General features: G+C 32.5%; 1 protein-coding gene across 1 annotated transcript; it reads right to left on the reverse strand.

Moving 5' to 3' along the window:
- Positions 1-10,481: 10,481 nt before the first annotated feature.
- On the reverse strand, positions 10,482-12,563 carry LOC123666889 (piggyBac transposable element-derived protein 4-like). Its single transcript, XM_045600912.1, has 2 exons — positions 12,347-12,563; positions 10,482-12,271 (listed from the first exon to the last, which is right to left on the reverse strand). The coding sequence occupies exon 2, from the start codon at positions 12,249-12,251 to the stop codon at positions 10,482-10,484; it is 1,770 nt and encodes a 589-aa protein (XP_045456868.1). The 5' UTR covers positions 12,252-12,271; positions 12,347-12,563.
- Positions 12,564-12,952: the final 389 nt, after the last annotated feature.

A 12,952-nucleotide genomic window follows, 5' to 3' on the forward strand; every position in this document is an offset into this window, starting at 1 on the left:
TAACTCTATCTGTTCTTACCAAATTTATAAAACCTTATAATGGTGATCGCGAATCTTTGCCAGCTTTTCTCACAAACTGCGAAAATGCTATTTCTCTCGCAACCGCTGACCAGCAGAATGTGCTTTGTAAATACATTATATCACAGCTTGAAGGCAAGGCACAAATGGCTTGCTGTCTTAAAACATTTAATAAATGCTCCGAAATAAAATCATTTTTAAAAGTCACGTTTGGTGAGAAAAAGCATTCTACGCATCTTTTAATTGATCTACAGAATTGTAAGCAAAATTCAACAGAAGATGTCACGCAATATCTTGTATAACACGATTACTATCTGATATACATTACAGCTGCGAAAACTCAAACGAGTTAATAGGAAGGTTAGCTGCTATGGAGGATTTGGCATTGAATACTTTTTTATTAGGGATTAATTCAAATTTATCGCAAATTGTACGCTGTCGCAATCCCAAGACGCTATCTGAGGCTATCACACTTGCTATTGAGGAGGAAAAGCTTTTAAACCTAACCAAAATTTCTCAACAACCTTCTAAATATTGTTCAATTTGCCACAGATCAGGTCATAACACCTCTGTATGTTTTAAAAACCAAAAACCTAATTTTACTAAATCTAACAATTTTCAAAAAACATTTCATCTACAAAATCCTCCAATTTTAAGTCAACCTTATAAACTTAATTCTAATTATAATAATAAATATTGTGTTTATTGTAAAAATAAGGGTCATGTTATAAACGAATGTCGCAAACGCGAATATAACAATAGCCGCCGCATACTGCAACCCGATTCTTCTCAGATTGCACAATGCGACGAAACGGGTTCACGTGCACCGAATAACGTATCGCGCGTGCACCATTGTGATAATATTGATCGATGTAATACTTCTTTTAACGAAAACGATTTAAACTAAATCCGATTTCGGCCTCGTGCCAGTCGAAATCGTCGGCTATAAACGGCACAAACTCCATTTTCGATTCTCTATCATCTCAGCCTCCCCGCGAGGTAGGCCTGAGTCATATCATTATGAATACTATTCCTAATTCTCATAAATTAAATGCATCTCAGTCCTAGCCGCTGAGTCTCACTGAATCTCATAAATTAAATGCATCTCAGTCCTAGCCGCTGAGTCTCACTGAATCTCATAAATTAAATGCATCTCAGTCCCAGCCGCTGAGTCTCACTGAATCTCATAAATTAAATGCATCTCAGTCCTAGCCGCTGAGTCTCACTGAATCTCATAAATTAAATGCATCTCAGTCCTAGCCGCTGAGTCTCACTGAATCTCATAAATTAAATGCATCTCAGTCCCAGCCGCTGAGTCTCACTGAATCTCATAAATTAAATGCATCTCAGTCCTAGCCGCTGAGTCTCACTGAATCTCATAAATTAAATGCATCTCAGCCCCAGCCGCTGAGTCTCACTGAATCTTATAATAATAAGTCTCTTAAATCTCATAAAAAATCTCAATCATTCTATACCAATGCACGCAATCACGCATTCTAACATAAATAAAGCCAGCACAATCGTAAAGTCAAGCTTAAATACTTTTAATTCTACTATTCGAAGACTAAACCAAAACGAAATTAAATTAAATTCCCATATAACTATACTAAATGATATTCTTTCTCAAGTTACAAAGCAAAATGATAACTTATACTACGTAACGCGAATAAATAGTTTTATCAATCTAATTGAAAGTTCCCTGATAACAATTTCTAATTTCTTAGACATAATCCTTAATTCTATTTTATTTTAAAAGCAAATATTTTAGCTAACATGTTTCTACTACAACAAAAGATTATTTTCATATTAAAAATACCATTAATATACCGAGAAAAAAATACATTGTTTACAAAAATATTCCTTTACCGACTCCACATGATAAAAATGCTAACACGTTTTCTTTAATTCAACCGACTAAAGCTTATATTGCAGTAACAGATGATAAGCTCAGTTACGTCTTGTTAGATAACTTAAACAATTGTAAGTTGATAAACGATGAGTATTCTATATGCCCTATGCTCAGCATTTATTCGAGTATAAATAATCCCTGTTGTGAAAGTAAATTGTTAACAGAAGTAGTCCTATCAATGTCACCTGAATGTAATCATAAACTTTTGTATAGTAATGTCGATATTTGGCAAACGCTTAGTAATAATAAGTGGATATTTGTTCAATCTAAACCATGTAAATTAACTGTTAAATGTAATGAAACTCTCAAATCGTAATGTATCCAAATTCTAAATAAATGTTTTTTATACTAACTCTAAATATTAAACTAATGTCTTAAGATTATCAATGTACTATCTCTTACACTATTCATTACACTAACTCATATACTAATTCTTATAATAAATAATAACCTTAACTCTAAGATAAACTTACTTAGATACTTATAAAAGTTTGTTATGATTTTTTTTATTTATGAATTTTGGCAATTTTTGACAATTTTATAAATTTTATGATTTTTGTGAATTTTATTAAATTTATATTTTCTTTGAGAATTGTTTGTGTTTAGAATAGACTAACATTAGTCATATAAGTTAAAATGTTACTAACACATATGGATGAATTTTCTAAATCAAACTTATTATTATAATTATCTTATTATTATAATTTTATGATAAAATGTCAAATTCTTAATTATTGATGATAATATTAACATTGTTAAATTTTAGCTAAGCAGCTCTCTTATTGTTTAATGATAAATTTTATTTTTTTTAATTCCAATTAATATTTTGGTAAAAATTGTAAAACGCTCATTTTCCTTTCTGACCTTTTCGATTTTAGTCGTGTCTCAATTCCGCTTCATCTTTAAAGATAAAGCTCCATCAAAAGGGGGGAGATGTTATACCTAGGTTTAATTCGCGGATAGTGCTGATGCCGCTATTTTAATTACTTTAAATATTTCATTTTCCATACGGTCGAGAGAGTTGCCGTTTACCATCCAGCGCGTCACTATACATATTTTTTATACAGAAAAGGAAAGTGAGGTGTTTCTAGGGACAGTTACTGTAAGTGTTTTGGACTATTTAATAAACTTTATCAATATTTAACCAGTTGTGTGTCTATTCTAAAAGACTACCTGGAGGTGCCGCGTAACAGATCGTTACTCATAGTAGGGAATATATCCGCCAACCCGCATTGGAGCGGCGTGGTGGATTAAGCTCTGATCCTTCTCCTACATGGAGAAAGAGGCCTATGGAGGAGTAGTGGGATATTACAGGCTGAAGCGATACCTTACTATGACTTTTCAGAAGTTTTTTTATGCACCACACTAGCTAGTAAGCTGTAACATTATAAAGTAACATTTATTTATACTCAGCTTAAAAAAGCTGTTTTAAGCGCTGCAAATAAAAACACAATCTTTCATTATGTCTTTTAAACAAAAGACACTGCTTGTTTCAAAAGCAATGGTACGAATCGCTTTAAATGGATTTCTGAAACAAAGACTTGTTTCGTTTAGATTAACTAGCTCCTTGCAACACTAATTATCTTCCTTAAAATAGCAGACGATAATGAAATGAATGAAAAGGAAAACATTGGAATTTTCTTTATGTAGATGATTTCAGAGTTACAGATGGATGGATCGTCCATACACTCTAAGTATATATTAATACGTGAAACAAAAACTTGTACCTCTTTTCACGAAACTTGCGCGGACAGAGGAGTATAAAATTTCGCACACTTATAGTTTATATAGAGAAGGTGTGCAGGTGCTAAATTTTTTTAAAATTATGGAAACAATACAATAAATATACAGTTAGTTAGCTACATGTTTTTTTTCCGATAAACATATTTATAAATAATACATTTATAAATATATAAATAAATATTTATATTAGACCCAGACTTGGGGTGGAAATCGAACCCACAACCCTCGGAGCAGAAAGCAGGGTCACTACAAACTGCGCCAATGGGCTAGTCAATTTAAGGTAAGTAGTAATTTAAGGTCATTTCACAAGTAGATTTAAAACATTTCTAAAATAATTTTACGTTTCTGGTTAAATGGTAACAGTTGTTCCATATTCATCGACAGCGATTTTTTTTCTAGAAATACAACTATGAGGTCCACGATGAAATACCCAGAAACGGTTGTAGGTATTTGCCCTAGTACATATCTCAATGTAGTTTGGGCATAAAATGTGGTAATTTCTAAGTTTAACAATTAATAGCGACCAGCACCGGCTTAGCAATGCTATTAGCCGGGTGCAATGCTATTACTAAATATAAAATATAAAATAAATATTTGCAATGTAAGCGCAAAAAATGTGTTTATTTACGACATCACATTAGAAAACTCTAAACTATCAGTGTTGCTCTATTATATTATGCATGTATTGTACATATAAATCTTTCTTTGGAATTACTCCATTTAATAAAAAAACCGCAACAAAATCCGTTGCGTAGTTTTAAAGATATAAGCATATATACAGCGGGAAGCGACTTTGTTTTCTACTATGTAATGATTGTCAACTGTATTTGTCTATTAATTTAGCTAAATTTAGAATTTTGAGGCTCGTCCTCTCCAGCGTTTTAAATTGTAAGTGTAGAACTTTGGTCCATATTTATTTAGGATTTACATACGGAAAAGTTATCCTTGTTGCCAGCTGATTTTTCCCCTTTTGTTGATGTAGACTTCCTTCATAAATCTCAAAAAGGCTTATAGTCTAGTTAGACTTAACTCGCTAGTACACCTAATAACAAGAATAAATAAACAGATTCCTTTTTGAGAATATTGAGTCTTTTTGTCAAGTGGTTTATGTAAGCCCTTATATCACTAGAGTTTCAAGATATTTATTTTGCATTCGATATCGCCCTTTTGACTAATATTTCCAAGGGCCATGTAAATGTTTGTCGACTTTGGGTGATTGTGTTTGTTTTTGTACGTTAGTGTATCTAGTGTTTGAGCCTGAAACTCTTATAATACATATCCAATTTCACAGCGCATTTTTCGGAAATGGAATAATCCACAATTCATGTCCATATTAATAAATGGTCGGTAAAATTTGTCTCTGACCTGTAGTTCCTATTACATAACTAACTTACTCTATTATTTCCAGGTCATTTTACGATGTTAGTGCTACATTTTGCGTCTTAAATTTAATATACAATTCGACAGCTGGAAACGACTAAAGGTAAATGTTAGATATTTAGAAGCAAACCGGCGCTGTTCCAGGCCTCGAATATTTTATGTTTCTGAATAAATCATTTACGTTCCAGTTTTGTGTCGTAAATATTATTTATATTTCTTATCAACGTATATATAATCATACGTTTTATTTATTAAATACGGTTTTTTCGTTCAATGGTTTTTATGTATAATACAATAGACACATTTTACTGCTGTGTAATTTAACGTAAAACCATCGTTTAAGGTTAAATATCAAAATTTGTTACTTATTCTTCAAAACTGTCATCATAGTATGGAAATTAATTATTCTTATTTCCGATTCAAAAATCTGATTGTTTATGACATAAAAATAACAAATCAACTTTACATAAATACATAATTATGTCAACTGATAGACACTATAAACTACAATAATTAATATGAGACTTTAATTACATCGACAAGTAATACAACGTAAGTAGACGAAAAAAATTAACAAAAGCACTAGTCGTCACTATAATTATCGAAGATTTACCTCGATTTCTCTGGGATTCCCTCATCAGATCTTGGTTTTCTTATCATTGTCATGTACGCTTGGGATATCTCCTTTCCAACAAAAAAAGGATTATCAAAATCGTTTCATAAACAACGTAGTTGTTCCTGAACATACATATACATACACACACACACGCACACACACACATATTACGATAATAAATAATAATGATTTTCTTTTCAATTTTTAAAATAAAAAAATTAAAGTACTTGAATTTATATATAAAGAAGACATATAGATACATATATATTATACCTGCATATATTAAACATCTGAATAGGGGACTCCGGACACCCACTATCCAGCCATTTTGATTATAGCATGAATGAGCTGACACCTTAACTTAAGTAGGTCAGGTCAGGTGTCACTTGAACTATAATTTCAAATCACATCTATATTAATCTACTCCTTACTAATTTGGTTATTATTAAATAATATATAAAGACACGACATATACGTCTTCAAAATAGTAGCTTTCAAGTGACCTGAAAATTATTTATCTTTATTTTTAACCGACTTCAAAAAAGGAGGAGGTTACTCAATTCGACCGTATATATATATATATATATATATATTAATCTATGTTCGGGGATAACTCCGTCGTTTATGGACCGATTTCGATAATCCTTTTTTTATTGGAAAGGAGTAGAACCCCTAGTTTGGTACCATGATAAGGAAACTGGACCATGACAGGATCTGATGATGGGATCTCAGAGAAATCGAGGAAAACTCTCGAAAATCCGCATAACTTTTTACTGGGTGTACCGATTATGATGATTTTTAATTTAATCGAAAGCCGATGTTTATCATGTGGTCACATTTAAATTTCATCGAGATCTGATTACAACTTTTGGAGTAATCTTTGATAATGCGTATTTATTTGACTTTTTTTTTGTCTACCTACGTTGTATTACTTGTCGATATAATTGAAGTCGGTTTTTCTTCGTTTACCTGCAAACATAATTATAATATATATTTTTAATCTCGTTCAAGAAACTAATTTATAGCTAAGAAAATTTACGTGAAAAATTATTTCATAGTGGACGAGATAAATGAACCATTTTACCTAAAGCGTTATAAATGAATCTTCGGAACTTTCTCTATAGAAGACTGCATTTTCTAAGATGGAGGACATTGACTCCGTGGCTAGTTAAACTGTTATTTACGTCATAAGAAACCTAAACGATGAAAAGCTTGCACTTGAAGACAATGTATCTATCTTAAGTTTATTGCGTATAATCTTGTAAACATTATATGTCTAGGTAATATCCCATATTGCCTGTCGTATTTCGAACTGGCCAATATCTGCCGTTTATGACAAGGAGAAAAGTTTTATATTACACGGAAAGTTTTGAACCGAGCGATATTCGAGGAACGAAATTTTTAAAAATTTTGCAAACGTATGTTATTCGTTGTTTTGCTGTCTTGTTTACTTTTGCGTAATGGTTTCACTTTATGAATACTTCGTCCGAGATAAAATAAGTTTTATAGCAATATCATGGCGGCGAATGTCGCCAATTTCGTGTTTCAAATTCTTTATTGGACTTTCGAAGATTTGTTATATAAAGTTTATCTAATAGAAAAAATGTGTCTCTTACCACGTTAATGTTATTTGCTGCGTAGAAAAGTTTTTATTGACGCAAATACTTTTGAAATATGTGATAAAGAATATAAAAGGAATTGTACATTTCATTAAATTGAGAACTAAAGTTTTAGATGACATAAATGGCTTACTGACTAGCAATAATATATCGATTATTCAATCTATAATGCAGTCCTTATGGGTCTTTCCATCGTGCTTTGGAGAGCACGTTAAGCTGTCGGTCCCGGTTGTTGTCATGTACACCTGATAGCGATCATTACTTGTACTAGGAAATATATCCGCCAACCCGCATTGGAGCAGCGTGGTGGATTAAGCTCTGATCCTTCTCCTACATTGAGAAAGAGCCCTATACCCATGCAGTGGGATATTACAGGCTGAAGCGTATTCAATCTGTAAATTTGTAACGTCGCAGGGCTGGATAAAGGCCTCTTTCTTCGTGTAGGTGACAGGTCAGACCTTAATTACACGAGAGATGATTGCTATAAGGTATCAATGGAAACAACTGAGGTAGGGCACAGCAGGAATTTCCTACTCAAAATATGGAGCAGCCCGACTGGGGCAGTACCTCGACCTTACAGAAAATCACAGCAAAGTAATACTGTTTTCAAGCAGTATTGTGTTCCTGTTGGTGAGTAAGGTGACCAGAGCTCCTGGGGGGATTGGGGATTGGGTCGGCAACGACATCGAATCATCATCATCATTGAAAAAACATATTTAGATGTTCTCCAAGGCACTGTAGAGATATCCACAAGGACATATTCGTACAAATATAAATCTCTAAAAATCTAAATATAATCTGATCAGATTCCGAATTGAACTACCGAAGTATAAGAGACATCATAACAATGTCATGAGAGTTTACTTTTTTTTAAATCTTATAACATACACCCACGGTCATCTGTTCCTAAGGTAAGCAAACTGCGCCATCGGGCTAGTCCTGATCACTTGTGAATTAAATAATTGTATTTACTCGCAACAAAAAAAAAACCGACTTCAATTACATCGACAAGTAATACAACGTAGGTAGGTATACGAAAATATAGTCAAGTAAATACGCGTTATCAAAGATTACTCCAAAAGTTATTGTCAGATCACGATGAAATTTAAATTTGACCACATTATAAACATCAGTTTTCGATTAAATTAAAAATCATAAAAATCGGTACACGCAGTAAAAAGTTATGCGGTGTAATACAACGTAAGTTGACGGAAAAATAGTCAAGTAAAAACGCATTATTACATAAAACTCGAAAAGCAGTTGTTAGATCTCAAATAAATTTAAATGAGACCAAATGACACACACCACCTTTCGATGAAAAAAATTTTCGTCGAAATCGGTCCACCCACTTAAAAGTTCTGAAGTAACATACATAAAAAAATACAGTCGAATTGAAAACCTCCTTCTTTTTTGGAAGTTGGTTAAAAAAGACAAAGCTATTTTTAAACTTTTAAACCGTTTTAGTTACAAAGTAATTTAACACGATCTTGCTAGCCATGAGGTATTAGATTACCTAAAAGTAGATTAATTATCAGAATAAAGGGTACCTGACCAAAAGCATCATTTATTCAGAGTTCGCATAATGGGTGAAAATAAATAATGTTTAATTTTGAACCCTATTCCCATACTGATAAGTTATTCAATTTCCCATATATGTTAACCATTATACCGAGAGTTAGTCTCGAAATTATTCACAGAGCACCCGCCCGTAGATGTGAATTAAATTTTAATATTTCAAAGCAAACTGTTTTTGGGTATGTATTTTATTATTTTTCTGAACGAAGTTATTTTCCTGTAATATGTATCTAAAATATTAAATTATTTACATACGAAATACGAATGTAAAATTTAATATTTTATATTGGCTTCTGTTAAAAAATTTAAAACTGTTATTATTAATGATATAAACACACACAGTCGATGGCGTTTTTGGACGACATATCATTTCTCATGAGGGGAACCTTTTGAAAGCTGAAAGAGGAAAACGTATGTATATTGTATGCTACATACTAAATGATATATAGACTATAAATGATAAGCGTTTAATTCCTGTTAATCTTGCTTACCGTTTGAAGCATTCGCGACCATTCCTGAGTTTGTTCGGTGCGACTTGGATTGTCTATCAGATTCTTAGATAGCAGCCCTAAGCCCCGGCTGTCCAATCTTCCTGTCGGGGTTAAAGCTTCCATCCATTTATAATCGTCTATAAAAGCCTGTGTAGATTTATTATCCTATTAATATTATATAATTATGTGAAAGTTTGTAAAGATACCCATCCTTGATGTTTTTTCCTTTTTTACCCAATATCTACTAAATGAATTGTAATGAAACTCGATACACAGGTAGCTTGAGATTTGGAATAAAATATGGTCTTCCGTGTCCAGATATTCCCACGGGATTAGGATAAGGTGGTCGCATTGCTAGAAAAAATAGAAAAGCAAAGGATTTATTTTATTTACTTTGTATTGAAAACTGACATAAACCACTATTTAAGGGTAATTATTGATAATTTGACTTATTTATATTTGTACATTTGATACGATATTAATCTTTTTCTTAGACTAGTAAGCTTTTTGTGCCTATTTAGTCGATATCTGAAGGAGTAAACTCCAGTTGTGCGTCGGAGCTGATACACACACTTTTTTTTATCTTATTTCGATGTTTTGATATTATATTATCTCAAGAGATGTTTGTCGAATTTCGTAGTTTTACAGTCATTCCGAAAGTAAACTGTTTTAAAATGGTCACCATTTTTTGATAATTGATATTCTGATGTCTATTAATATGATAAAGGATGAAAACAGTAGGAACACATATTTTTTCTTATATAATTAACCTTCCGTGCACCAGGTGACTAAAAAGCCTGCCCTGCACTAGGTGGGGTGTGACATACCCAAAAATGTAAGATGTCATAAAACTAGTATGTTTTAATTATTTGAGTGTTTTGTTTATGGAATAATATTTGTATATTGTAATCAGTAGGTTTAAATGAAAAAACGAAGTAATTTATTATTTTTATTAGTTTTATCAATAAAAGAACAAAAACACAACTTTTTTTAACTTTAAGAAAACAACTTTTTTTCCCTATACACTAATTTAAAATGGCACATGTAAATTATCACAATTCTTTAAATTTAGGAATCAACAATTAATATACTACGAACTAAACTAGAAATAAACGTAATAAACATTAATTTTAATTGAGATCATTGGTATCAAAATTGCCGCACTCTTGACAAAAAAAATCAGCATGCTCCATACATATTGGCGTGTAACATTTTTTACACGAGTATTTGGTTTTTCTATCTTTTTTTCGAGGACATTTTGAACACCTCTGCATCGTATTGGGCTTTTTTGCAGGAGGCTCTGATAAATTTTCAGATGGATTCCCAAAATATCTAGATATTCTGGTACGCAGGTCTTTTGGAAGTTTTTGATTTTGTCTTCTTGTATTCAAGTGTTCTTTTACTAAAGAAATGCCTAATTCACGAATGAACTTTCCTCTTAAATTTGTTTTATTTTTCTCTATTCCGTTGTTGAACATATGTATAATCATACCATTTATTCCGGCATGGTTGAGTAAAGCAAAAAATATCGTCAGTGGCCAACGTTTAGAATTCCGTGATACATCATAAGTTCTACTTAACTTGTCAACCATATCAACACCGCTTTTGGTGTGATTATAAAACGTTATCACAGCAGGTTTTTGTTTGTTTCCAGTTGCAGAATCAATTTCTTTGTCATGATGTAATGAAGACATCAGATATACCATTTTACGTGGCCTTGGAACGTAAGATACTATGGTAATATCTTTTTGAAATCCGAACATTGATGAATTTACTTCACGATTTTTCTTGAAAACTGGCGGAATACAAGTTTTATTAGCGCGTAAAGTTCCAACTACCGTAAGCTTATGATTTTTTAGTAAATTTTCTGTAGTTTCATAACTGGTAAAAAAGTTATCCATGGTAACATTCCGGGATGATCGTGATACGCATTGTACCAATCGATCCACCAGATCATAAGGCTTGTTACTTACAGCAAAAGGACTATTTTCAGGCTGTTTTCCGCAATATATTTCCATGTTCAAAGTATAAAATGTCTTGCTGTCAACCAAAGAATAAATTTTTATACCATATTTAGCAGGTTTTGAAGGTATATATTGACGGAAAGAACATCTTCCCCTAAAAGCAACCAGTTCTTCATCTATTGTGAGATTTTCATGCGGAATATAAGCATCTTGACATTTTTTTATAAAAAGTACAAAAATATTTCTTATTGGAGCTAATCGATCTGTCTGAATTCTCTCACTTCTTGTGGCTGTACTATCAAATCTTAGGTTGTTCAATAAAAAACCAAATCTATTTCGACTCATTGTATCGCGAAAAATGTCCATCCCAGTGCCATCAGTGGACCATAAATCTATTGTACTTTGACGACCAGAACGTACTAAACCTGATATAAAGAGTAACCCGAAAAGAGCTTTCATCTCCTCCTTTGTGGTTTCAAGTTTTTCATGATCACTAATAGTTTGCATGCGTATTTTTTCATTCGTACAATTCACAATCACGTCAATCATTTCGTCAGTGATAAACAACTCAAAACACTGAAGAGGTGACATCTTGTTTCTAGCAACCGTTTTCACACCGGGTAAATGAGTTATAATATTTTCAGTTCTACTCCGAATATTACTTCTGTATTGCTCTTTTTGCCATTTTGTAACTCCATCTTTACCTGTATAATATGAAGTTCTATTTTGGCGTAGTTCCGAAAGTGGTATATCGTCATCACTGCCCGACTCTGAACAAGGCAACTCAGCTTCAAATTCGCTATTTGTATCACTTTGGATGCTCAAATGATCGGAGTCATTTTCAGATTCTTCCTCAAAATTCTCATTTTGTGACTCAAACTCATTTGTTTCATCTAAAAGTGCTCTTAATATATCTGAGTCTGTCAATTTAGACATATTCTTTTATAAATTGAAATCTGTAACAATTAATACCAATGAAAGACACTTAAACAAGTAATAAAAAACCAAAAATCTTCAATTATGCAACATACCTTTATAACGACGCGCTGAACGAGGTGGGGTATGTGATGCCCATGCGCACTTAAAACGCGCGTAACTAGCTTGGCGGCAGTCACCGGACTAACGTAAATGCGCTAATCGAAGCGGCAACATCGCATCTCCAGCTACTCAGAACATGTACTGCCGCGCTTTTATAGTTTTCAAATAATTTTGAATTATCGAGGACTGGGGTGTGTCACACCCCACCTAGTGCACGGAAGGTTAAATGCACATCAAGACGTCTACTGTGAAAAGAGCTACGTGGAAACGTAAACTTAACTCAAGTATAGACCCTCTTATACTGAACATTTCTAATTCCTTTAGAAACTATATTGATTTCAACATTTTTTTCTTTATATCTGCTCCGACCAAACTCCGTGCCAAATTTTAAGATACTAGGTCAACGGGAAGTATCCTATAACTTTCGATGTATAAGTTGACCTAGTAAATGGAGAAGAAACTTTGTTTTTCATATTTACAATATAAGAGAAAGAATTATCCCAAGTATTACAATTTGATACCAACCTCTCTTTAATTTTTTAAGCATTAAGTTACTTATTTCTACTTATTTCAGGAATAGATTGAGCGTGTATGTTAAG

This window comes from Melitaea cinxia, chromosome 2 (genome assembly GCF_905220565.1).
Source record: "Melitaea cinxia chromosome 2, ilMelCinx1.1, whole genome shotgun sequence".
In the NCBI taxonomy this organism is placed as follows: domain Eukaryota; kingdom Metazoa; phylum Arthropoda; class Insecta; order Lepidoptera; family Nymphalidae; genus Melitaea; species Melitaea cinxia.

What these genes read in the sequence shown, in the direction of transcription:
- LOC123666889 (XM_045600912.1), bottom strand. Translation starts at nt 12,251, where the DNA reads ATGTCTAAATTGACAGACTCAGATATATTAAGAGCACTTTTAGATGAA.